The sequence below is a fragment of the Rhineura floridana genome, chromosome 4 (genome assembly GCF_030035675.1).
Source record: "Rhineura floridana isolate rRhiFlo1 chromosome 4, rRhiFlo1.hap2, whole genome shotgun sequence".
NCBI classification, from domain to species: domain Eukaryota; kingdom Metazoa; phylum Chordata; class Lepidosauria; order Squamata; family Rhineuridae; genus Rhineura; species Rhineura floridana.
Window position 1 is genome coordinate 102,560,444 of NC_084483.1, and position 23,569 is coordinate 102,584,012.

The window sequence follows — 23,569 nt, forward strand, 5'->3', positions numbered from 1 at the left end:
AAACTCATCCAATAAAACAGGACAAGACTGTGTTCTGGACACCTCATTAGATTCAACTGTTACAATATTGGAGTCAAGGTCCCAACGGATGTTTATGATCTTGTCTTGAAAGTGCCTCGCAAACTCATTACAGCGGGCCATTGATGGTAATATTGCGTCCGGAGTACTAGAGTGTAAAAGTCTCCGGACAACCTTATAAAGTTCCGCGTTACAAGATGACTGGATGGAGGTAGTGAAGTATTGCTTCTTCGCCATCCTCACCGCCTTCACATAGCGTTTCGTGGAGGCCTTCACAAGTGCATAATTACAGCCGTCGGGAGTTCGTCTCCATTTACCCTCCAACCGTCTCCTTTCTTGCTTCATCACTCTTAGCTCCTCGGTAAACCAAGGAGCCAATTGAGCTCTGCAATGGAGAGGGCGCACCGGGGCGATTGTGTCAACTGCCCGGGTCATTTCCGTATTCCACAGTGACCAGGGTTTCGACAGGATCGTCAGTTTTATCAGCCGGAAAATCCCCCAGAGCCCTCTGAAATCCTTCAGGATTCATTAGTCTCCGGGGACGGACCATCTTAATTGGTCCTCCACCCTTGCAGATGGGAGAAGACGATGTGAGTCTAAATCTCAAGAGGCGATGATCTGTCCATGACAAAGGAATAGATGTAAGATTCCTCACTCCCAGATCACCTTCCCCCATTCCAGTAGCAAAAATCAAGTCTAGAGTATGTCCTGACACGTTGGGCCAGTAACAAATTGAGACAGCCCCATGGCTGTCATGGAGGTCATGAAGTCCTGAGCCGCTCCAGACAAGGCGGTCTCGGCATGAATGTTGAGATCCCCCAATACCAAAAGTTTGGGAGATCGCAACACCAAGTCCGAGACCACCTCTGTCAGCTCAGTTAGGGAAGCTGTTGGGCAGCAGGGTGGACGGTACACCAACAGTATTCCCAGTCTGTCTCGCTGGCCCAACGTAATGTGCAGACACTCCAGGCCATTAGCCACTTGGGTGGGTGCCTAACAAGAGAGATGGAGCTTCTATAGACCACAGCGATTCCCCCTCCCCAACTCTCGGATCTACCTAGATGCTGAACCGAATACCCAGGTGGGCACAACTGGGAGAGATTAATACCTCCCAGATCGCTCACCCAGGTTTCGGTAATGCATGCCAGATCGGCCGCCTCATCCACGATTAAATCATAGATGAGGGAGGTTTTATTATTTACCGATCTGGCATTAAAGAGCAGCAACTGGAGATCTGAGAGTTGGCTGGTAGAACTACCAGCAATCCTGTGGATGTGAGGAGGACCGGAAGACGGCACAGCCACCATACATGGACCTGTAACTGCTCAAGTCAGGGTTGTTAAAAGTTCAAGGCAGACCATACCTGTTACTTCTTTAGATTTTCCTTGACTCCTAAAGCTCTTAGAATATATTTTCCTAACATATATCTATATCTATATAAGAAACATATGAGAATAGGAATATATGAATTTCCCATAATATTAACAAAAACCTTCCATCTTTACCATTGGAAGATCTAACCAGCACATCCAGCACTTGTTACATTCTCACTACATGTGTGCTTGCTCATAAACAATATATTCATTAATCAAACGTTAATCATACACACAGGCCTGTTTGCTTCATTTCATGAGTTGAGAAGTTCAGGCTGAACTTCACTTGCCTCTCTGTGAGACTGGATTTTAGGGGTCTCAAAGGCCTGTGGACCTTTTGCTTAGTTCCTAGTGATTTTCTTATATTTCATAAACATATACCTTCTAATATCTATGTTTCCATGTGTGGATATATAAAAATTCTCCATTAATGGCAGGGAACTATTATCATTAGCAACAGCAGATTTTTTGTATAACTTTTTAAAAGTTATAAAATAAGCATATACCAATCCTTGTTTCTGTGCATGGTAGCTATAGAGAGCGGGTGTGATTTTGCTTTCTGCAAACGGAAGGGTGGCTTCCATTCACAGAAGGTTTCTGATCCAGCAGAGGAATCCCACTTGTGGAATTGGGGAGAAAGTAATTTTAGTGTATTCCCTCTCCTTCTGCAGCCTCCTATCTCCCCCAAAAATCTACTCTAAATGATTGGAGGATCCTCTGGAACAGTGTAGAAGATGGGGAAATTGATGAGATTTTACACACACACACACACACACACACTTTCCAATCTGCTATGTTGGAGGGGGTTTGGATGAGGCGGAGGTGTCGTTCCACTCAGCCCTGCCCAGCTGCACTGGTCTCTGCCTACAGGGGAGCCATGCAACCAAGGACGGCCCCAAGATGCCTGCCAAATGGTGAGCAGAAGCCTACTACTGGTGGCATCCTTTCCACCAATAGCCAGTGGAAACCCCTGAAACAGGGTGTTTTGAGGGCCAGGAGAGAGCAAATCTGGGTTGGCACTAGATGTGCTGGATCACTACTATCATATATCGGAAACAAGCCCAATGTGGGACTCTTCATTGTGCTAGACTGGGAGCTGGTGTAGCAAAGAGGCATTACTTGCACACATGCACACCCTCTCTCCCTCTTAGCTGGCATGAGTGGCAGGGTGTGGATACAGCAGTGGCTATGCGATTTGGATTGTGGCTTAATAGTGCAATCTAATAAAGGCCTACTCAGGAGTAAGCCCACTTGAGTGTAGGATTACAGCCCCAAAAGCCTTTTATAAACAAATTCTTAATAGCATGACAAATTTGATTCCAGTGGCTAAAAATCTACATGTCCACAGTTTACCTAATTGTTCTAGTAACTGGGAAGAAAAATATACTTCATTTTAAAATTAATTCAATGGTTTCAGTGGTAGTTTTACTAATTTGTTATTTAATAAAAATGGCATTCATTTGTAGGTTCTGGAAAATATTTTAATAAGCCAAATAACAATATCCACAGTTGAAGTTTATATTAGTTACTCCCTTTCTCTTTGGGGGGGGTGTCATTTATTCACAAAAGGACTATTTATCATACTGCAGTAATAACTGACATAAATAATGGTCCCAGAGGTAGAACAACTAAAGTTAACCATTATAATTATTTAGCATTTATATAGCACTTTAGCATGTTTGTACTGTTTCATACATAGTTTCTTAGTAATCCTTTCAACAATCCTATAAGGTAGGTCAGCATAATCATCTGCTTGTTGCATATGGGAGCTGAGTGTGAGAAACAGTAGCTTGCCTAACAATCACCTACTAAGTTCTTGGCAGAGATGTGATTCACACTGGGCGCTTTCAAGCTCAGCTCATACTTTTACCTGCTCCACTACTTCAACTCTCATTATGGGGGTACAATCCAGTAGAAGTTACAGATTTGTAGTTTAATTAAATTCAATTCAGGGTAAAACATACTTAACTCTCTCCTTGAAATCAACTGGATTGCTTTCGCTATATGTCCACAGAGATCAGATGTGTTCATTGGCACTGGCTTTCACTACTAAGTTGGAACTACAAATACAAATTGCATTTATAGCACACACACATACACCCTGTCAGCTTGCTTTGTATATTAATCGGTGTACGTGCACTCCTTGGAGACCGGCAAAAAACATGCATTAAACTAGTTACTGCCAGAAATATTCTCCCTTGCTTTAATGACCAGTTTTTTCTTATGCCCTGTAGATGTGTGTTAAGTAGTCATGTTTAATTCATTTGTACTTTAGAATATGGATCATGTGTTTTTCCCAGACTTGTGATTAGACAGGCTGACAGTTTCTGCTTAGATAAGGCATGCTTTATTGCAAAATGGAGATGAATCTGTTAATGTGCCTGCTATAGTTTTACAGTTCGTTCTGTCATAATAATTTAGGAGGTTGTTGTCTTCCCAGTATTCTATTTTTAAAAAGGAAAATGCCAGTATTTCCATGAAGGCACCATCTGACTTCTGTTCCTGCTTTGTTAGTAAAATGATAATGGAACAGCCCTCAACATTGTTAGGATGCCATGTTATTTTCAGGTTGTTTTAAGAAATGGATATAATTAAATATTTTTTAGAATAATACCATTCTGCTTTTGTATGTTGATCATACTGAAACAATTGGCTAATTGTTAATGACAATGTAAAAATAACAGTAAAGATTGTAAAATGTATATGTCATCCTAAGATCAGTGACATTTTCTTCAGAACTGAAAAACAAAGAGAGCCATGTGGGCACACTGGTGCATAAATCTGTGCCTCCATGTGATCTTTACCAAGTCTTAAACGTTTCTTTGGGCAGTCATATGGGGGTCACTGAGTGTCTGAAACCATAGGTTTCAGTGAAGCAATAGGTAAAGATATGAGAGCAGACAAGTGTAAAAACAAGGTGGGGAGGTTGTAGAATATCCTGCCTTGCTGTTTGCTTGGCAAAAATTCCTCAGACCTCTCTACTGGGAATGCTTTAGGCATTTAAGTAATTCTGTTTTAGAGCATGAGACACCAATAGCTATCTCAAGGGCACCCTTTCAGCTCTTTGCTTTATGAATTCAGTGCTTGTCACTATTTCTCCTTTTGGGACATTTCTGCAGGGCATGTTGGAGGGCATGTCCCAAAAAGCATTTTCTTAACGAATTACAGTAGGGTGTGATCTTACCTCGAGGGCATTCCATAGTCATGGCACCTGGACTATGTAATACCCTCCCCTGTGAGGTAAGATCAGCTTCCTCTCTTCCCGTTTTTAGATGGCTGATGAAGACCCATCTTTTTATGCAAGCGCTTGATTAAATTTGTACCCCTTTATGCCATTGCGCTGATGTTTTTAAGGATTTTATGGATTTGTTTATGTATGGTTTTATGTATGTTTTGTACTTTTATGTATGTTTTGTATTTTAAATCTTATGTATGGTTTTATGAATATTCTGTATTTTTATATCTGTACAATCAACCTCAGGACCCGCATTCCGGGTGAGAGGTGGACAACAAAAATATTTATTTATTTATTTACATTTAGTGGTAGTTACAGTCTAACAGATTTTCTGTCTCTCAGAGCTTAAACATGAGGAAAAGGAAGGAAAGCTATACAAATCAAAATAGGTAACTAAATTAGGTAGCCAAGTAGAGTTGCCACTTTTTTTCTGGTAGGGCTCGTATATCTTCAAACATTATTTGGCAGGGATTTAACAAATGTGGGGTTTTGCAGCATAGATATATATATAGTGATAGGAAAACCTGCACCTGTTATATTTCTGTCAGTCATGCAGCTTTTAAAAGCATAGAAGGGTAGCCAGAAAAAGAAGGGGGGAAAGTGGCAATGCAACCCTACCTCTAACACTTTCCGAACTCTAGGATTAGTAGAAAGTGAAACATTTTTTAAACTAGCTATTATTATATGTATTTATTCTTGAAGGTGATAAAAGCACAATATCTTGATTCTTTAAAATCCCTGTCCAACGACGCTGTGAAATGTATGGGTTGTGTGTGTTTGGAAAATAGTGCCAGTGTTACTCAGTCCAGATGGCAAAAGTGAGTTTTCCCCTCTCTTCAACTATCTGTGCTAAAGCATTTCACACAAGGACAAAGAGGTGGAGCCTTATTCGTTCATCACAGCACACAGCTCACTTTGCTTTCTCTTTTCCTCGCCTCTGTGTGTGCTTTTCTCGCTCCCTTGGAGTAGAATGAACAGTTTTCCTTCAGACTCTAGATCGATCTCCCCTTTGCAGTTTGGGGTGTGTACGCTGCGAAGACAAGGAAGAAAATAAAGCAGTAGATGCCATGGGCCAACTCTGCTGCTATCCTTTTGGGAGAGATGAGGAGAAAATCAGTAAGTCTGGCTGCTTTGTGCAGTGCTAGAGTCTTCTTAAATGCCGGGTGCAGCTATTTTAGGGTGTAGTTTAAAACTGGAAAAGACAGGTCTATTTATTTGGGGTGTGATCCCTCCTTAAATGCTTTGCTTCAAAAGGTTGATTGCAGAAAGGTAGAAGATGAATGTCCAAAATCAGCCTATTAGATTTCTTTTTAACTGGAAGGAATTGTGTTGTAATGATGATTCCTCTCTGAATTGTGTATGGTTGTTTTGTTGGTGAATATTAAGGTATCTTAACAGTGCATCAGGGTGTGTACTTGTTTAACTTACTAGGTGTACACTATAGGATAGGGCAGCATTTTCACACTAAAGGCTAATGCCTATTGAATGCAATTATTACTAAGCAAATAGACTTGCTTCCATTTTAGTTCAGACTGCAGGGAGTAAGTTGCACCAGAAAAAAAATTAAATTGTGTTAACAAAATTTAACTGATTTCACTTGAATTCTGAGATTTTTTAAAATTACTATTATATGCTTCAGTGCAATATTTATATCAACCCTGGCTCCATAGTGAAATATTTTCCTCTCAGAAAATCAGTCCATTATTTCCAAATTCAGTTTTAATGAGGTTCATATATATTTGATCCTAGAAATTCATATTTATTTTGCATCTGGTCTGCATTTCTGCTTCCACATATCTGTCATAAAGCTGTTCATGAATAGATAGAATTAATGATTAAGGCTGCAATCCTAACCATGTCTACTAAGTCCTATTGAATTCAGTGGGGCTTACTCTCAGGTAAGTGGGATTAGGATTGCAGCCTAAGGCTTCATTGCTATAACACTTATATGGGAATAAATCCTATTGAATTCAGTAGATCTTACTTCTGAGTAAACATAAATAGGATTGCAGTCTTAGCTGATCCAAAATATTATATCTGCTAATCCCATAAGTTGTTTCAACATCTGTCTCCTAATTCTAAACTTTTTTTGTTTATGCAAAAGAAAAGAAAAAGTGTAAACATGGAATAGAGGATTGTAGGATGTATTTTAAATTATCTTACAAACTTCTGTGTAACATCACACCATTAACAAACCCAAAAGGGAGTGTTTTTGCAGCACTTGGGAAGGGGAGTTAGAAAGTCTGAATAGATTGTCTGGAAGTTCAGTCTTTGGGTGCAGAATAAGAACCAGTGGAAGTTAGGTTGGAGGGAGGAAGCAAAAGAGAAATATAGTTGAGAGTGGGTTGCTTGGTTGAGCATACAAACATTGGATTGGATCTAGACTTAGCCATGGTTGGAGTAGACCCACTGAAATAAATGGGACTCAAGTTAGTCATGATTGACAAGTCTTATCAATTTCAAGGAGTCTTCTCTAAGTATGACTAACTCTGGCTCCAGTCCTATGGTAGAACTGGCAAGATCTTGGGATCAGAAAAGGGAGGGAGGAAGACAAGGTTGGATGACACAGTGTCCAAAGCAGATAGCATGTCGTACAAGAAAATTATCCAACAGTGGGAATAATTTGGCCAGTGAGGAAAATATTGTCCTCTGTGGTATCAGGTGAACAAGCTGTTAGCAGAACATAATGGGCATGAGCTTTGTTGTTGCTGCTGATTAACTCCATAAGAAAGAGCAGCCGTCCTGAAGACTGTATGGTGCATGTTTACAAGACAATATTTTCTCTTCAGAAAAATGTAACCAAATATCCCCTTTAATGCACATAATTTCTATATTTTGCATAATAGATAAAGCCAGGCAGTGAACATAATATTATTCGTTTTGTGTTTAAAAAAAATGTAATTTCCAGCTTTTATATTCATTGTATTTCAAAAGGGGCTAGAGACACATTTAAACTCCCCTTCTAGCTCTTCTCCCCTGGCAGTCATTAAAACCATTTATGTAGTATATGAATACTAAAGCATGCAGTATTTACAAAATGAAACTTTATCACACAACTTAGACTGTTAATTGTCTTAATTAGATTTAGTGGAGGGGTGAAGAACTCACGGGCCCCATGTTGAACTCCAGCTCCCATCAGCCCCACCCATCATGGCCAATGGTTAAGGATGAAGGGAGTTGAAGTCCAGCAACTTATGAAAGGCCACAGGTTCTTTCTCTCTCTCTCTCTCTCTCTCTCTCTCACACACACACACACACACACACACACACACAATTTAGTGGGTGATCAGATCAGGACCATAAGTTACGTGCAGGCTGGGTGCAAAGTAAGCTGAGACACAGAACAAAGACGTGAGGCCTAACTCTCACGGAGGTAGAAAACTTGTATCTGGATTGTACCACCTCAGACTGCAGGTGGACAGCCAACAGCCAACATGATTGGATGTTCTCTATGATGTAAAATGTTGCCTATAGAAAACTAGCATGTCAGGAAGAAGGCTAGGCTAGAAGGTTTCTCACTGATGCTTTGTTTTCTGTATAGGGTGAGTTTTTTCTATGGAAGAACTTTCAACCATGAAAGCTTCCACTTGCAGTGAAAGTAGTACAACTGAAACACAGGTTTAGCACCTCAGTGACCTAGGTCAATATCTAGTCACCAGAGCAGACATAGATTGATCAGAAATGAAAGACTGGACATGGCAATTCAAAGCAGGTTCTGGAATGTAATCACAGAAATGGGAGGCCAGTGAGATAGTCAAGGTGGCTTCAGGCAAAACTGTAGACCCTTTCTGCTTGCTTTTAAAGGGGAGCAGAGACCAAGAGGTCAGGCAACCAAATGAACTTTAGTTGTGCCTTATTCCAGGTCAATATAGCAAGACTGAGAACTGAGCCCTGGAATTAACAGTAAAACAGGTTGATTGAAAGGCTGAGGAGAAAAAAAATTCACTTGGAAAATTTTGTGAAAGAAGATTGGAGAGGGAGGTATTTTGGTATGTGGCAACAGTAATTAAGTAGCCCAGTTATAAAATATTTGAGAAATAGTACATAAATATAATAAACTCGAGGCTGCCACCCCTCCTTGCTTTGCTCACCAACCATGCCTACACCCTACAGCATCCCCAAGGTCTCCCCCACTCCCTTTGCCAGGAGCCCCCTACTCATCTCTCCTTCCCCCATCCCCTCTGCCATGCTGCCCCCTATCACCCCCCACTGCCTCTGCCAGCTGTCCCTAACTGTTCCCCCACCCCCTCAACAATCCCATCCCACATCGGTCACCAGAGGTCTGCCTTTGTCGCTCCAAGAGTCTCTGAAACCTGTTGCCTCCCCCTCCAAGGGTCTCCATACCTACCCCTCACATGGATCTCCAGACTTCCCCCTCACCTTCCACAGATATCTAAACCTCCCTTGCCCTCTCCACATGCCTCCAAACCTTCCCCCTCCCCATCCGTGAGTTTCTGAACCTCCCCCCCCACTCCCCACTTACCTTATGGCCTTGCTGCTCACTCGCTTGCATGCCCACTAGGCCCGGGCCAGCTAGGGCCCACCTGCCAGACCCTACCTACCACCCCTCATCATCGTTGCCACCTCACCACCATCGCAGCCAAGGTTTGCCTCTCCTTGCCTGTAAGTGTCACATTACTTGTGAACACTTCAGTGTAGGCAGACACCTGTACAGAAGAGTTCATGGGCGTGTGATGCTTACAAAAATATAATATAGTAAGATAAATGTGGACAATTAAATAAATTCCTGTGGAAAATTTTATCTGATAAAGCAGTTGTCCCTGCAATTTTACGATCAGGTATGATCCACACAATCACAGAATGGTCAACCATAGAGATGGCCAATGTGGTGCCCTCCAGATGTTGTTGAACTATATTTTCCATCAGCCCCAGAAAGTACAACCAGTGGTTAGTGATGATGGGAAATGAAGTGTAACAACATCTGGAGAGCACCTGTTGGCTACTCCAGGTCTACCATAAAAACCTCTCAAGCTGATCCAGTTGCATACTTGCCATATGTTACAGTTTCACTTTACCTATGTTGAGATGAATGAAAATACTATTGAGTAGTAAAAACTGCAAACACCTGATGATACCAAACAAGATGAGGAAAATGTGAACAAAATAATGTCTTCAAACATGAAAAGCAGCAAGTTGTAATTTGGCAATTACAGAACTTTAACAGTCTTTTGCAGGTACACTTAGCAGATGTTAACTAATTGTAAAGGCACAACCTTTATTTTCAGGAAAGGTCCTTTTGTTTCTTGAAAGCAAATATCCATATGCCATTGCATGTGGCACAGTTATTAGCTACACATTACTTGTTACATAACTGTTGGGTCTAAAAATGTAAAATTTGTAGTGATTACCTATGCCACCATGGAGAGATGGTTCCAAGTGCACCCCTAAACTGTGTACTTGTTCCTTTAACAGCAAAATATAGAACCTAGAGTCAGAGGTGTACAGTCAGGTAGCAAAGTTTGCATATGGCAACCAAATATATAGCATGGCAAGAGAGCAGACGCATGAAGAACATGAGAAGGATTTTTTAAAACTGGTTGACTAAGCAATGGAATGATTGATTATTTTCAACAGAAATATGCACAAAGTGCTGCATGTTAAGATAAGAAAACCATATACATGATCACTGAAAACATCTACTTGGTATAGTGCAATGGTGGAGGGTGGAGCAAATTCAGTATTAGGGATTACCGAGCAAGAGACAGACAATAGCAAGTATAATACCATTTCATAAATCTGTAGTATGCCCACATATTGGATCCCATGTGCAGCGCTCCTTGCCTCATCTAATTTAATTTAATAGATCTGAAGAAAGAGAAGGTGCAACACACACAAATACAATATGCCAAATAAGACTAGAGCAGCCTTTCCCAAGCAGTGTGCCTCCAGATGTTGTTGGACCACAACTTCCATCAGCCTCAGCCATTGGCAGTGCTGGCTGAGGCTGATGGGAGTTGTGGTCCAACAACATCTGGAGGCACACTGCTTGGGAAAGGCTGGACTAGAGGGTGGCAGCACATCTTTCTTTCAAAGAAAAGTTGAAAAGCATGCCTGCTCCCATAGAGACCTGCCCAGTTCTTGAGATCTGTAGATGAGGCCCTCCTGGTGGCCCCTCTGTAGCATAAAGTATGTAGTGTGGTGGCCTCATGCCTGTAGAATTTTTTCCACACTGAGGTGCATCTGGCCTCTTCATGATATTCTTTTAGGATGCATCTCTTTTGGCAGGCTTTTGAAGAAGGGTTGGGGTGAAGAATTATTAGCTGATCTCCTACAGTTGTGTTTGTACAGAAGTGGCAAATAATTTAATGCGGCCTTTTCCTATTGTGTCTTAGAGTTATGGATTTTTTTATATATTTCACCTGTATTGTGTTTATAGTTTTATTGATATACACCAACCTGGGGCCTTATCAATAAAGGTGGTATGTAAAACTGTATGACAGATAAGTAATAGATGCAGGTGAGGGCCTCCTACATTTGCCAACTTATCAGGAGGTCCACTCAGCACAAATTGCAAGCGGACCTTTCAGGTTGTGGCACCTACCCTTTGGAATTGCCTCCCCTTAAATATTAGACAGGTGCCATCTCTGTTATCTTTTTGGAACCTATTGAACACCTTCCTCTTTCAACAAGCCTTTTAAGTAGAGCCCTTACCCAGTCTGCATCTGTGCTAGAATTGCTTTTCAAGATGCTTTTAAAGTTGTTTTTTAAAGATGCTTTTAAAGATGTTTTGTTTTAATGTTTTCATGTCTTTTGTTTTTAAGATGTTTTAAAGTGCTTTTAGTATTTTTGTTTGCCACCCTGGGCTCCTTCTGGAAGGGCGGGATATATAAACATTTCTTGGGGCTTGTTAGATAGAAAAACAATGATTTAGTGAGAGCATTGTACCTTAATGCAACTATGAATGGTGTAGGAAAAATGAATCAAGCAACATTATTCTCTCTGTTAAGAACACTTTGGAGCTGACTAGTAGTAAGTTCAGGATTGACAAAAGAATGACTTCATGTTATGGCAAATTATCCTTGAATTCATTGTCAAGAGATGTTGTGATGGCCCATACAATAGATGGCTTTAAAAAAGGAATAGCAAATTCAGGGACAATAGACCTATCATGGTTGTGAGAAATGATTTATTTTATTTATTTATTATTTGATTTATATCCCACCCTTCCTCCCAGCAAGCCTATGATAGAACAACTATTCATCTGTGTCAGCCTGTGCCAACCTGGTGCCCTCCATGCTGGCTGTGGTTGATGGTAATTGTAGTCCAAAATATCTGGAGGGCATCAGGTTGGGGCATCTGTTGTATGTTCAGTGGCAGATTGTGGCATGGGGAGTGGGAAGAGAAACAACAGGACACGACTATCTTCATCATGCCATGAGTTACAATTTGATGGACATTTGGTCTGATTCAGTTAGAAAGCTCTTACATTGATTCTTAGAGTGCTTGCTTAGGGATTTAGGAAACCGGCCGGCATGTGTTTTGCACACATTTCCTTTAATTCTAGAAACTGGGGTTCTTTATGGCCAAAGGCGACACACTGCCAAGGATAGCAACAGATGGGAGTATCATTGAAGAAAAAATCTCATTCTGGCCAATCACTAACAAAAGAAGCCTGCTGTATTCATTTGAGGTTCAGACCACTCTTTTCATCTGATAAGGCAGAGAACCTTATATTGCCTGGGCACCAAACCCATTTGTATGATACTGCCTTACCAATTATTCATAATGCATTTGCAAATTTAAACAGGTAGACTCTTCTGTCAGTGGGGCTATGTGATCTCTTAAATATAGACAAAGTTGCAAGCCAAAGAAAGAACAATCACCAATATAATTTCCCCAGCTTTTCGTTATAATTTATTGCTTCAAGTTTTATTATATTTGCTTCCTCCTATTATGCTGAACTTCTCTGCAAAGGATATCAGTTCAAGCCCCCTTGGTGAAAGGCATTAGAGAGCTCAAACAAACAAGAAATTTGGAGTTTTATTAATCATATCATGATTGAGTTTTGGTTGTATCCTTTCTAAGTCCAGCTGTCATAATCCCTTCATGTGGGAATTATCTTCATCAAATCACAGAGTTCTCCCTCTCTCCCCATGTGGGTGGGTGGGTGACTAGCTAGATTTTAGGAAACACTTTTGTACTTTTGGCTAGAACATTGTGAACAGAATGGTAGGCTGACATGCAGTAAAACATCAAGAAACTCTTGATGATTTTCTTACCTCAGGGCCAATTTACACCCACCCCCAAATTATATGCTCTACTACACAAACTTGGTGCAGAAGGAAGCCTGGTGACTGCATGCATTGCTTCTCTTACTGCATACAGAAGGTTTTGCATGATGCTCCTGCCAACATAACCAGCCTACTCTAAAAAGGAATAGAAGTTTTAGCAGAAAGTTGTTATCTAGTGGGCTGCAGGATCATTGATGCCATGTCTTCGGTGACAATTGCTAATAATTCCTTTGTTTTCCTACCTGTTTTGTTCCCTACAGCAATATATATATGATTACCATACATGTATATTTCCTTCTCCTGCGTGGGATGAGCAATGAATTATGGAGAATTGGCTCATTTTCTTTTAAATGACACCCACTGTGGACATGGACTACTCTCTGCCCCTGTAACCTTTATGGGCTGATCAGATTTTTTTTAAAAGCCTGTCATGAAATTGCAGACTCACTAGTGATGGATGCTTAAGGACAAAAGCAGAGCTGAGGTGTTTGAGGTCACTGAAAAAGTAGATACATGCACAGATTAAAAATGAATGTTATGACATAACCGGAAGGGGATGGCAAAGCAATGTTGTGGTTAAATGGGATTGTGGGGGGGAAATCTCTATGGCAGTTTTTAGCAATAGAGGAAAATGTGTTAAATTTAGTACCTGTTTTTGATTACCAACTTCACTGCAACAAAACCTGGAAGTGGCAGGATACTGTATGCTAGTGCAATAATACGAAAATTGGCTGGTGTAGATGTACTCTTAATAATGAACTAAACTGGGAGGGGAGAATGATACTAAATTATGATGACTTTTTAAAGCAGGTATGAGAAACCTTTGACTCTCCAGATTTTGCTGAACTACAATTCCCATCACCCCTGGTCATTGGCCATGCTTACTGGGGCTGATGGGAGTTGTACTTCAGCAACATCTGGAGAGCCAGAGGTTCCCCAGCTCCAGTTGTGTTTCACAAAACAGCATAGCAGAGCTTACTGCTCCAGGATGAGTCATCGCAGTGTTTCAACAGCAGTGCTCTTGACCGAAATGTTGAGAGACTACAAGCTAAATCAGTCTTGTGTTTTCTTATTTATAACTTTACAAAACTTTTGTATCGTGCACCCTGAACGCTTCACGTTCACAATGAATACACGCTGAACAGGAGACAGTGCCATTGCAAAAGGCTTCCTAACATGCTGTGCTTATTTAGAACTTGAGCAAAGTTTTAGAATCTACTATTTCTGTGGGGTAGGATGGATTGCCAGTTCTTAATAGTACTCCTGTAGCCTTTCACAATTTGCTAAAAAGCAGAGTGAACAGACTTGAAGCATTTTCTGGCTTTGTGAAAGATCTTAAATTTTAAGACGCTGCTTTTGTAATAAGGATGGAGCGTACATTAGACATTAAATATGAAAACTGAGTAAAGCTATGAAACGGCAACATAGCTTTTATGTATTATTATTTACTGCTAATTGTCTGTGTGCACCTGTATGCATATTTAACACATTAGGAATAAATTAAATGAATACATAAAGCAACTAGAAAATTCAGGTTTTTTAATAATCCAAAATAATGATGCTAAAAACATAGTAGTATGCATCTATTTAATCTATCCATCTAAAAGGCATCTTGTTGCCTTTCATACAATATTGTTATATTTTATTTAATATTAAAGTTTAATGACTTTTGTGTTTTGTTTATCAAACAGAAGCATAACATTGGAATTGTGGGAATAGTGAATGTGTATTAAATTTGGGCCTGCTTGCTAACTTGGCTAACATTGCCATAGCTTAAAAAAAAAGTGAAAACACCCCAAAACTAATGATGTACAGGAAAGCACTACACTGTTCACATATTAAAACCTCTTCTTACAGTTGTTAACCTTTTTATATATACAATTTGGCTATTTGTGTGGGGCATGTGGCAGCATAGGCACCGGGAAGCGGGGCAGTTGCCCAAGGCCTCGTGTTTTGGGGGGCCCCCCACGCTTGGCGATCTGCTCACCAGCTGGCTCCTCCCTCCCTGCCTGCTCGCCTTCCCCACGCCAGGCAGGGTGCAGCGCTCTCTCTCTCTCTTTCTCTCTGCCCGGGACAGGGGCTCGCTCGCCTGCCCGTCTGCCTGCCATGCTGAAGCAGCCACTGCCACACCTGCTGCGGTAAGCGAGCGGTAGCTGCCCCGGGGACAGCGAGCTGGGCTGGCAGTTCCGGGACTGGTGCCTGCGCACCTACGGCGACTCAGCTAAGACGGTGACCCGGAGCAAATGTGGAGGGCCCCCAAATATGCTTTTGCCCCGGGCCCCACATGTGCTAACGGTGGACCTGTGTGGCAGCTCTAGGTGAGCAGGAAAATGGCAAAATTCACTGTTGTTCCCAAACTCTTACACTTCACTGTCCTCATCTTACTCTTCTGGTACCCACTCATCTTGGTGCAACATCAGTTTTTCTCAATTGCTGCTGTTTCTAATCAGAGAAACAAAGCACACTCTCCAGTGGCTGTGCATGAACTCCTTGGGTTCTATTTAACAGTGTCCTTCATAGAAGGCTCTTTGATCCCCTGATGGCTTTGTGAAAGAAAGGACAGTGATTATATTGATGCCCCCCTTCCTCTATAGCTCCTGGCACTCATCCACTCCAACTCTGCTCCTGAGGGTTGAGCAACCCTCCAGAACAGCATAGGAGGCAGCATTGGAGACTGCAGAAAGAAGAAAGGGACAATGTGAAAGTTGTCCGTATTCTTATTCTGGTCATGGAATCAAAGAACCTTCTGTGAATGGAAGGACAACACTGGATACAATTCCTTGTAAGAACAGTAGGAACCAAAGTGTTCTACAAGTGAGTGATGGAAGGAAGCAGTTTTAGGAAACACCAGAGAGTTGAAACCTAGAGAAATAGCCATTTTGAGTTCAGTTTGTTGTGATAAGAATTGCTCAATGTAAAAAAAATGTTCTATTCTTCAGTCTCTTGTAGCATTTCTTTACAAAGCTTTCAGCAGCCATATTTTACTCCCCTTGGCCTCTCACTCCAGGCGTTTAGAGAGGCAGTCAGTAGTCCTCTGCAACTAATACATTTAAGTGCGATTTTGAACACATTAGCAATGTTTCAAAGCCAATTATGAATTATTTGCTCAACTGACTTGCCTGTTTCTAAACGTATAAGCTACAGTTTGGTAGGAAAATAAACATTGGGAAGTAGCTAATAGGATGTTTTATGTATTATGCTATTAAGTACAGTGCCTTGCAAAAGTAATCGGATCCCTGACCAATGCTCTCATATTACTGAATTACAAATGGTACATTGTAATTTCAACATGTTTAGGTTTTTATGTTTATTACAAACATTTCCCAACATAAAACCAATGTCACCTTACAATAATTGATTTTGAGTTTCAGTGTTTCAAAATAAAATATATAGAACAAAGTTACAATGTACCATTTGTAATTCAGTAATATGAGAACATTGGTCAGGGGTCTGATTACTTTTGCAAGGCACTGTATGTTACAACAATGTGAAAGAAATATGAATATCAGATTAGGAGCTATTGTGGGATTTTGAGTTGCCAGTTTATACATTATTTTGTATAAATGTGGCAACTTAGGGATGGATGTTTCTGTCAATTTCAGTTCTCTCAGTTTCTCATTTTTTCCAGTCTTAAATTCAGTTCTTCACATTTCTGCAGCAATTTGTGATTTTTAAAAAAAATCCTCATGCAAATTCATCAGCATTTAGTGCAAATTTCTACTAATAAACACATTTTTGCAAAGCAATTTCCCTAATATAATGCATTTTAGCATGTCATTTTCACTAGTGTGTGCATTTTTCTGCATACTTTACCCTAGTATCTGCATTTTTGGTACACATTACTTGGCTGGAGAACTGTATTGCAAATTCAAGGATGTGTGAATTTTGAAGGATGGCTGTGGTTTGGTTTGTGTATTGTTTCAGAAAGGGCAATTTGGACTTTCTGCCCCTTTCCTAGTAGTGACACTAGAAAATAATGGATTTTGCTGGTTGTGGGTTTTTAAAAAGTATTTATTATACTTCTGCCTTGCTTCTTATATGGGTTTTCCAGTAGTCACTCAGCTAGATAACTTATCAGGGGCACACTCTCTTAACCTTCAGCAGTACTACAGCATCAGTTGTTCCCAGATCATTCTCCACACCAAGATTTATAGTTTTAGGTGCTGTTTTATCAAGGTGATTGTCAAGGAGTATGCTGGGACTTGGATTGCAGTTGGACCTGGGAGAAATCTAACAGCAAATCAGGCCAACAAAACAGCCAGAATTCATGAAAGGTCAGGGCAGAGCAAAACAAAGGAAGGAAAGGTGGTTCAAGATGTAGCCAAGGAGCTGTTGGTAAGTTTGCAGCAGCCTCTTCCTGCTTACATGTAGTTCAAAGTTCAAAGAAAGCGGAGACATTCAGATGGCCTCGGGTCAGCTTGCACTTCAAGACCAGGTGGGGCTGAGCAGCTATTCCCAATGGGTGTGTATTGCATGCCATTTCACCACCTGCATAGGTTTACTGATTTTTGTCTGTTGTGGTGTGTAGGTGAAAAGAGAGGGGCAGAGCCAGATGATGCGGAATTGCTGAGCCTCAGCAAAAAGCTGGTGGAGAATGCAGTCCTCAAGGCGGTGCAGCAGTACCTAGAAGAAACTCAAAACAAAAACAGACAGACTGATTTTGAAAGCCCACTGAAAACTGAGGAGGCGGTCATTGGCAATAGAAAGGAGAGTGAGGATGACAATAGAAAATGAGTGCTTTGAAGGAGGCATGATTCAACCACAGATACCCCTGACTCTGCTCCCTCAGTCAGCTGTGCTAAGCTGACTTGAGTTGTGATTTTTACTTCTGTTAACAGTCACCTCATCTGAACTGGGGGATACTAATTTATAGAGCTTCATGATAACAGATATCAAGGCTGCTAAGAATTAAAAAAAACCTACTGAATGCTGGAAAAGAACAAAGACAGACAGAGAGGGCCAGAAGGACTAAGAGATCTGACCAATTAAGTGCCAGCCTCGTGTTCTCAAAATCTCTTCATTGCTTTCATTGTGTGCTCTGTGGATGCTAAACAAATGGCCAAGGAAGATGGGCTAGCCAAACTGGAAACAATGCCATTAATTTTGTTTTGCAGAACTAGACAACTGTTTACTTGAAGTGGAAAAGAAGATATTTTGTTGCTTTGAAAAAGGGGGAAAAACTTGCTGAGATGTGTCACTACTGATATTAATCATGGCTACTGTTAGCCAATAGAATGGGAATTGTTCATGAATATTGTATCACTATGCTTCATTTTTAAGTAACAATTGCACATATTATATTTTTTACTAAACAATCTTTTATAGATACAGATATAAAATACATACAGGCAGAATATTTTTTCCAAACAATGATATCTCTTTCGATAGTTTTGTTCCCTAACATTTTAGTCAACCATTAATCACATGCAAAATTCATTTCCCTCCCTTCTAGGGAAGAGTCACGAAGCAGATGTAATAAAGGAAGCCTTGGACAGAGAACTGTTGGCCCTGTTGTCCAAACTGAATCAGATAAAGGTGCTTTTGTCAAGTCCAGAGATTCGGATGAAAATATACAAGGAACTGCTTGGAAAAGGACTTGTCAGTGGCAGCATCTGGGAAAGTGTCACCAATACTACATCTCCAGTCTCTTAATTATAAATTACTGGAGTGTGAAACCCTACAACATCATTTTTAGATGAAGTGTATTTATTTATGAAGTGTATTTACCAAATTGGTATTGTTTTCTTTGGGCGGAGGGACAGGGGTCTGTATCAAAATATTTAAAAGGAATAGAAAAGCTTGTCTTTAGAATACATGCATTTCAGTGAGGAAAAAAATCTTATCCTACATTTTATATGATTCCAAGAGGAGGGTGAATCCATTGTAAGCATGGTTTTCCTTCAGTGACACTTTGTGCTAGAATGATAACTAGTGTTTGGAAAGTATAGTATAATGTCCCAGCATTGCTTGGGCAGTGTCATGATTTGTAATATGGTTAGGCCCATCTAATGCACTCCTTGCTGGCACAGCAAGTCAGTGGGTGAGGCCAGCTTCCTGGACACCCATGCTACAGTATCCTGGTACAAACCTGGAACTGCAGGAAGGAGTAATGGGATCGGGGAAAAGAAAAAAGAAAGATCCCATGTGGAATGGAATTGTGTCCCTTGTTTAGACTATTCCAATTGCATTGATCCTGCCATTTCTCTTATCCCCTCTGTCCTCCCACCATGGTTTACAATACAGGCTACTGGGAAGATATGTGTTTACAGGGCCGGCCCTATCATTTGGCAGAGTAAGGTGACCACCTCAGGTGACAGATATTGGGAGTCAGGTAGTGGCAGTGAAGTGTTAGAGACAGATCTCTGTATGGTACACAGCCTGCCCTCAAATGTGGTGGAGGATGCTGTTCCATCACTAGTATTGAAATATTCGATTGCCACTCTGGTTGGCTTCTGTACATGGAACTGGGCAGGGGGCACCATCCTATCATTCACCTCAAGCAGCAAAGTGTCTTGGGCTGGCCTTGTGCATTGGTTCTGCATCAGTAATACTACACAGTTTGCAGATATCAGATACCCAGAATCAGCATGTCAGAGGTCTGAAAGAAATATTTGGGCACAATCCAGCCAAAATTAAGTACTTTAAAGTTCCAGAGATTTCACTGACCAGTGAAAAACATTCTTACCTTCTATTAAAATTACTAAGACTCAACAGTGCTTAGCTGCTTACTATGCCATCTGTCCATACATGTCTTTGGGCTTAGGCCCATGGTCCATTGTTCTTTTAATATCATTTCAATAGCCATAAAGTCACACTTTAAACCAAACCAACAGATTTTAAATGATTTAAAAATGTACAGCTAAGGAAATAATTTTCTATTATACTGCCTTTTCTGTATGTATTCTGGCAAATTGTTTTAGCAATGTTTCCTTTTTTAACAAACAGGATTTGAAATCATATGTACAGATGCTGAAATACAATTTCTGCTGTTGTTTTCATGCAAAACAGGATTGCTTAAAATGTTTCAGTATTCATTGTGAAATCACAGACAGAATGATCTTTTACCTAATCATTTCATGATTTGCCTTTCTGTACAAATCAGTTATCTAAAGTTTTAGAAGCTGAAAAATCCTACATTAAGCTTCATAGGGTTTTTTTATAAGATTTTATGAACATTTTATTTATCAACTCTGAATACTGGTGAGTTGGTGCTTCTAACAAAATTATACAACCTGTAGTGCACTATCAGCAATAGGAGCTTGTATCAAAATACATTGATATTTTATTCCAATTACCACAGTCAACGAAGAAAATCTGTGCTGATCATTATGCTTCTGGAAAAGATCCTTATATATATTCTAAAAAGCAGAGCTTGGAAGATTACTTTTAAAAAGTAATAAATTGCAGTTACAGTTACATGGCCCCAAAAAGTAGTAATTACCGTTACAACTGCAATTGCTCTGAAAGTAACTGATTACTTTACTTTTTCTCAAAAGTAATCACTGCAATTACATTTTCGTTACTTTTTTAAAAAAAATGCCTGCAATGTGCTGGCCTTGGCTGCTGCATATCTAAGTAGCCTAAAACAAAATTAAAAATAAGCACACACACACAGGGGGTAGTAGAATAATTTTTTTTATCCGTAAGATTAACAGAATGGCATAACAGAATCTCACATCCTCCCACCCCACTCCCAGCAATGATGATACCCCAACACACATATAATTCACTTGAAATCAAATTTTACACTTAATATGCTGCTTTTACAATACATTTCTGTTACTTCTCAAAAGAACAGGATGCTCAAAGAGATGTTGCCTGCTTGCCCTCCGGCTATTTTCTCCCTCCACTCCTGTCCATTTTTAAACAATTGTTTTCTCTTCCCCCATCTCACTCTCCACCTCCTCAGCACCCATAGAGCACTAGGGAAGAACGACGCTGCATAGAAGCCCAATTTGAAGCACATGATTTTTATCTACAAATCAGAGCAGAAGACTTCCCCTGCTTCCCTCCCCCCAAATAATGCCCAAAAGTAATGCTGGAAACATTACAATTACTCCTCAAAAGCAATGAAATTACTACTCATTCTATTACCAGCAAAATGTAATGAAGTTCCCACTCGTTACTCAAAAAAGTAATAAATTACAAGTAATTCGTTACTTGTAACGAATTACTTCCAAGCTCTGCTAAAAAGTACTGTGTGTCCACAGCCAATGACCCTGTACCTTTCTTCCTCTCACTTCCATAACCAAGGAGTAGAAGGAAACAGAGATCTTCAGCTAGCTTGATGTTTCTTTTGTGCTTGTCACCTATATTTTGACTCTGAATTCCAGTTGCTGAATACTCACTGCTTCTAAATATTGTCAATTGATTCACAATCTATATTTAAATAATGAAATTAGGGATACCACCAAAGCCTAGCTCGATTTTGGCAGTGGATTTGGGGTCCACACTTACCAGGTGACTGGGATCCATATTGGGCGTGGTTCTAGTATGCGTCCCAGTGGCTTCTGAACAGCTATCTCAGGATCTTCATGCCACCTTTGCTGCATAGAGATTTCTGGGAGGGTAGGGATAATGAGTTCGTTCTGTGCCATCCAACACAAGAAAATTATATTTCCCATGATTCCCAGTGGTCAAGCTGTGTACATACCAAAAAAAGATATAAATGCCCAATGTTGTCCTGATGAAGGTTTCCTTAGTTATGGATTTTCCTAATAGATTAGTCCAAATAATAGAAGTATACTGCCTATGTTCATCTGGAATGAAAACCCACCAAGGCACGTCGTCTCTGGTAGCTTCAAGACTTAGGCATTCAGTATATTCTGTACTAAAATGGAAATGCTAATTTACCCTGGGTGCCTAAAGCAAGCCTGTCTCCAGCAGCAACTAGAGAGAGTGAACTAGAGCTTAGTGGGAGAATCTGATAGGAAGTTACTAAAGCCAAACTAGCAGAATGGTGGGCATGTTTCAGATAAATATTGAGAAAATGTAACTGTAGAGTTCTTTGGGGAATGGAAAAATCTTTAAATGTTATGGGGGAAGAGAAATACTCCCTTTTATTTAATTCTATTACTTTGTATTTCTAGACATGCAATGTCCTCCTGATTTCAGTAGCCAAGACTTTAAAGAGAAAACAAAAGCTGTTTGACTCTAAATAAATATATGTAAGAAGTGACAACTTAGCTAATCTAACTTTGGCACGGTACCAAGGTAAGATGCCAAGACAAAGAGATTGGTTGCCAAACAAAAGCACACTTTTATTGTACTAATGCTATGAGTAAGTGACAAGCATAACCAAATGTAAACACACACAAATAAGGAACCCTTTATTTCATACTATGCAGCCTTGAAAACCTCAATGCATACCAGAACAAATATCAATTTTCTCATGCTAACTACAGCCCCAACTACATTTCCCCGCAGAGTTTACACACTGCATCACAACACAGCAGTGACTGACTCTTAGCATTATATCGATTGCACTCTATAGATAAGGCAAATACTCAGTTGGGTTAGTTTCTCATATCAGAGGAGGAATAGTAACCTCTTTCCATAGATGAGAAACACTAACGCCAAGGGTAGGCACTGACCATGGTTAAACTCATGTACATAAACAGGACTATCAGGAACTTTATTTATTTAGGAAGTAAGTATACTTTTAATCATCTTGGGATCACAGGGTGGGTTACAATTTTTTTTTAAAGAGCAACCTAAGGAACAGAGCAGATAAAATGTGCCTAAAATGAAGTGACAATCATAAAAACACCTTATGAAGCCAATCCAGCTCCTTACAAACAGAAAGCAATTCTATCAACTCAGAAAAGCCCTGGACAAACAGCTCTTACTTAACCTGAAATCAAAATGTCACCAGAGTCTGTGCCAGGTGCACTTCCCAGTACAAGCATTCTATTTAGATGGGTTTGTTTGCAAGTTTGGTACTTGTAATATGGAAAGGTAGCTTCAGTTGCATGATGGCTTAAATTGCATAGACTCGTATGTGTCTCTTCCAGTGAACAGACAAAATTGTGACTTAGGTCCAGCACCGTGCCACTAACAGCCACCCGGTAGTGTAGTGGCAAATTCAGAAGTACAGGGTCCCTTCATATTTATTTACTTTGTTTCTTTATTTATTATTTGATTTATATCCCACCCTTCCTCCCAGAAGAAGCCCAAGGCAGCAAACAAAAGCACTAAAACCACTTTAAACATCATAAAAACAGACTTTAAAATACATTAAAACAAAACATTTTTAAAAGCATTTTTTTAAAAGCTTTCAAGACTTTTTTTTTAAAAGGGTAAAAACATTGATTTTTTTTTTAAAAAAAGTTTCCAAAATATATTGACAAGAAATTCCAACACAGAAGCAGACTGGGATAAGGTCTCAATGTAAAAGGCTGGTTGAAAAAAGAAGGTCTTCAGTAGGCACTGAAAAGTTAACATCTGTCTAATATTTATGGGGAGGGAATTCCACAGGGTACGTGCCACCACACTAAAGGTCAGTTTCCTATGTTGTGCAGAACAGACCTCTTGATAAGATATTATCTGCTGGAGGCCCTCACCTGCAGAGCATAGTGATCAACTGGGTATATAAGGGATAAGACGGTCTCTCAGGTATCCTGGTCCCAAGCTGTATAGGGCTTTGTACACCAAAACTAGAACTTTGTACTTGGCCCGGTAGCAAATGGGCA

The 23,569-nt window shown here is 40.2% G+C and overlaps 1 protein-coding gene across 5 annotated transcripts in view; it reads left to right on the forward strand.

Annotated features, from left to right (window-relative positions):
- Positions 1-22,968, forward strand: part of AKAP7 (A-kinase anchoring protein 7) — a 135,406-nt gene extending 112,438 nt beyond the window's left edge. For 2 of the 5 annotated variants that reach the window (XM_061623846.1, XM_061623848.1), the window contains one exon: positions 17,407-18,424. In XM_061623846.1, the coding sequence (XP_061479830.1) occupies positions 17,407-17,612 (206 nt within the window). In that variant the 3' untranslated portion in view covers positions 17,613-18,424. Of the gene's footprint in view, positions 1-17,406 lie in introns of all 5 variants that reach the window. The other 3 variants (XM_061623849.1, XM_061623847.1, XM_061623850.1) reach the window with 3 other exon arrangements.
- The last annotated feature ends 601 nt before the right edge of the window (positions 22,969-23,569 follow it).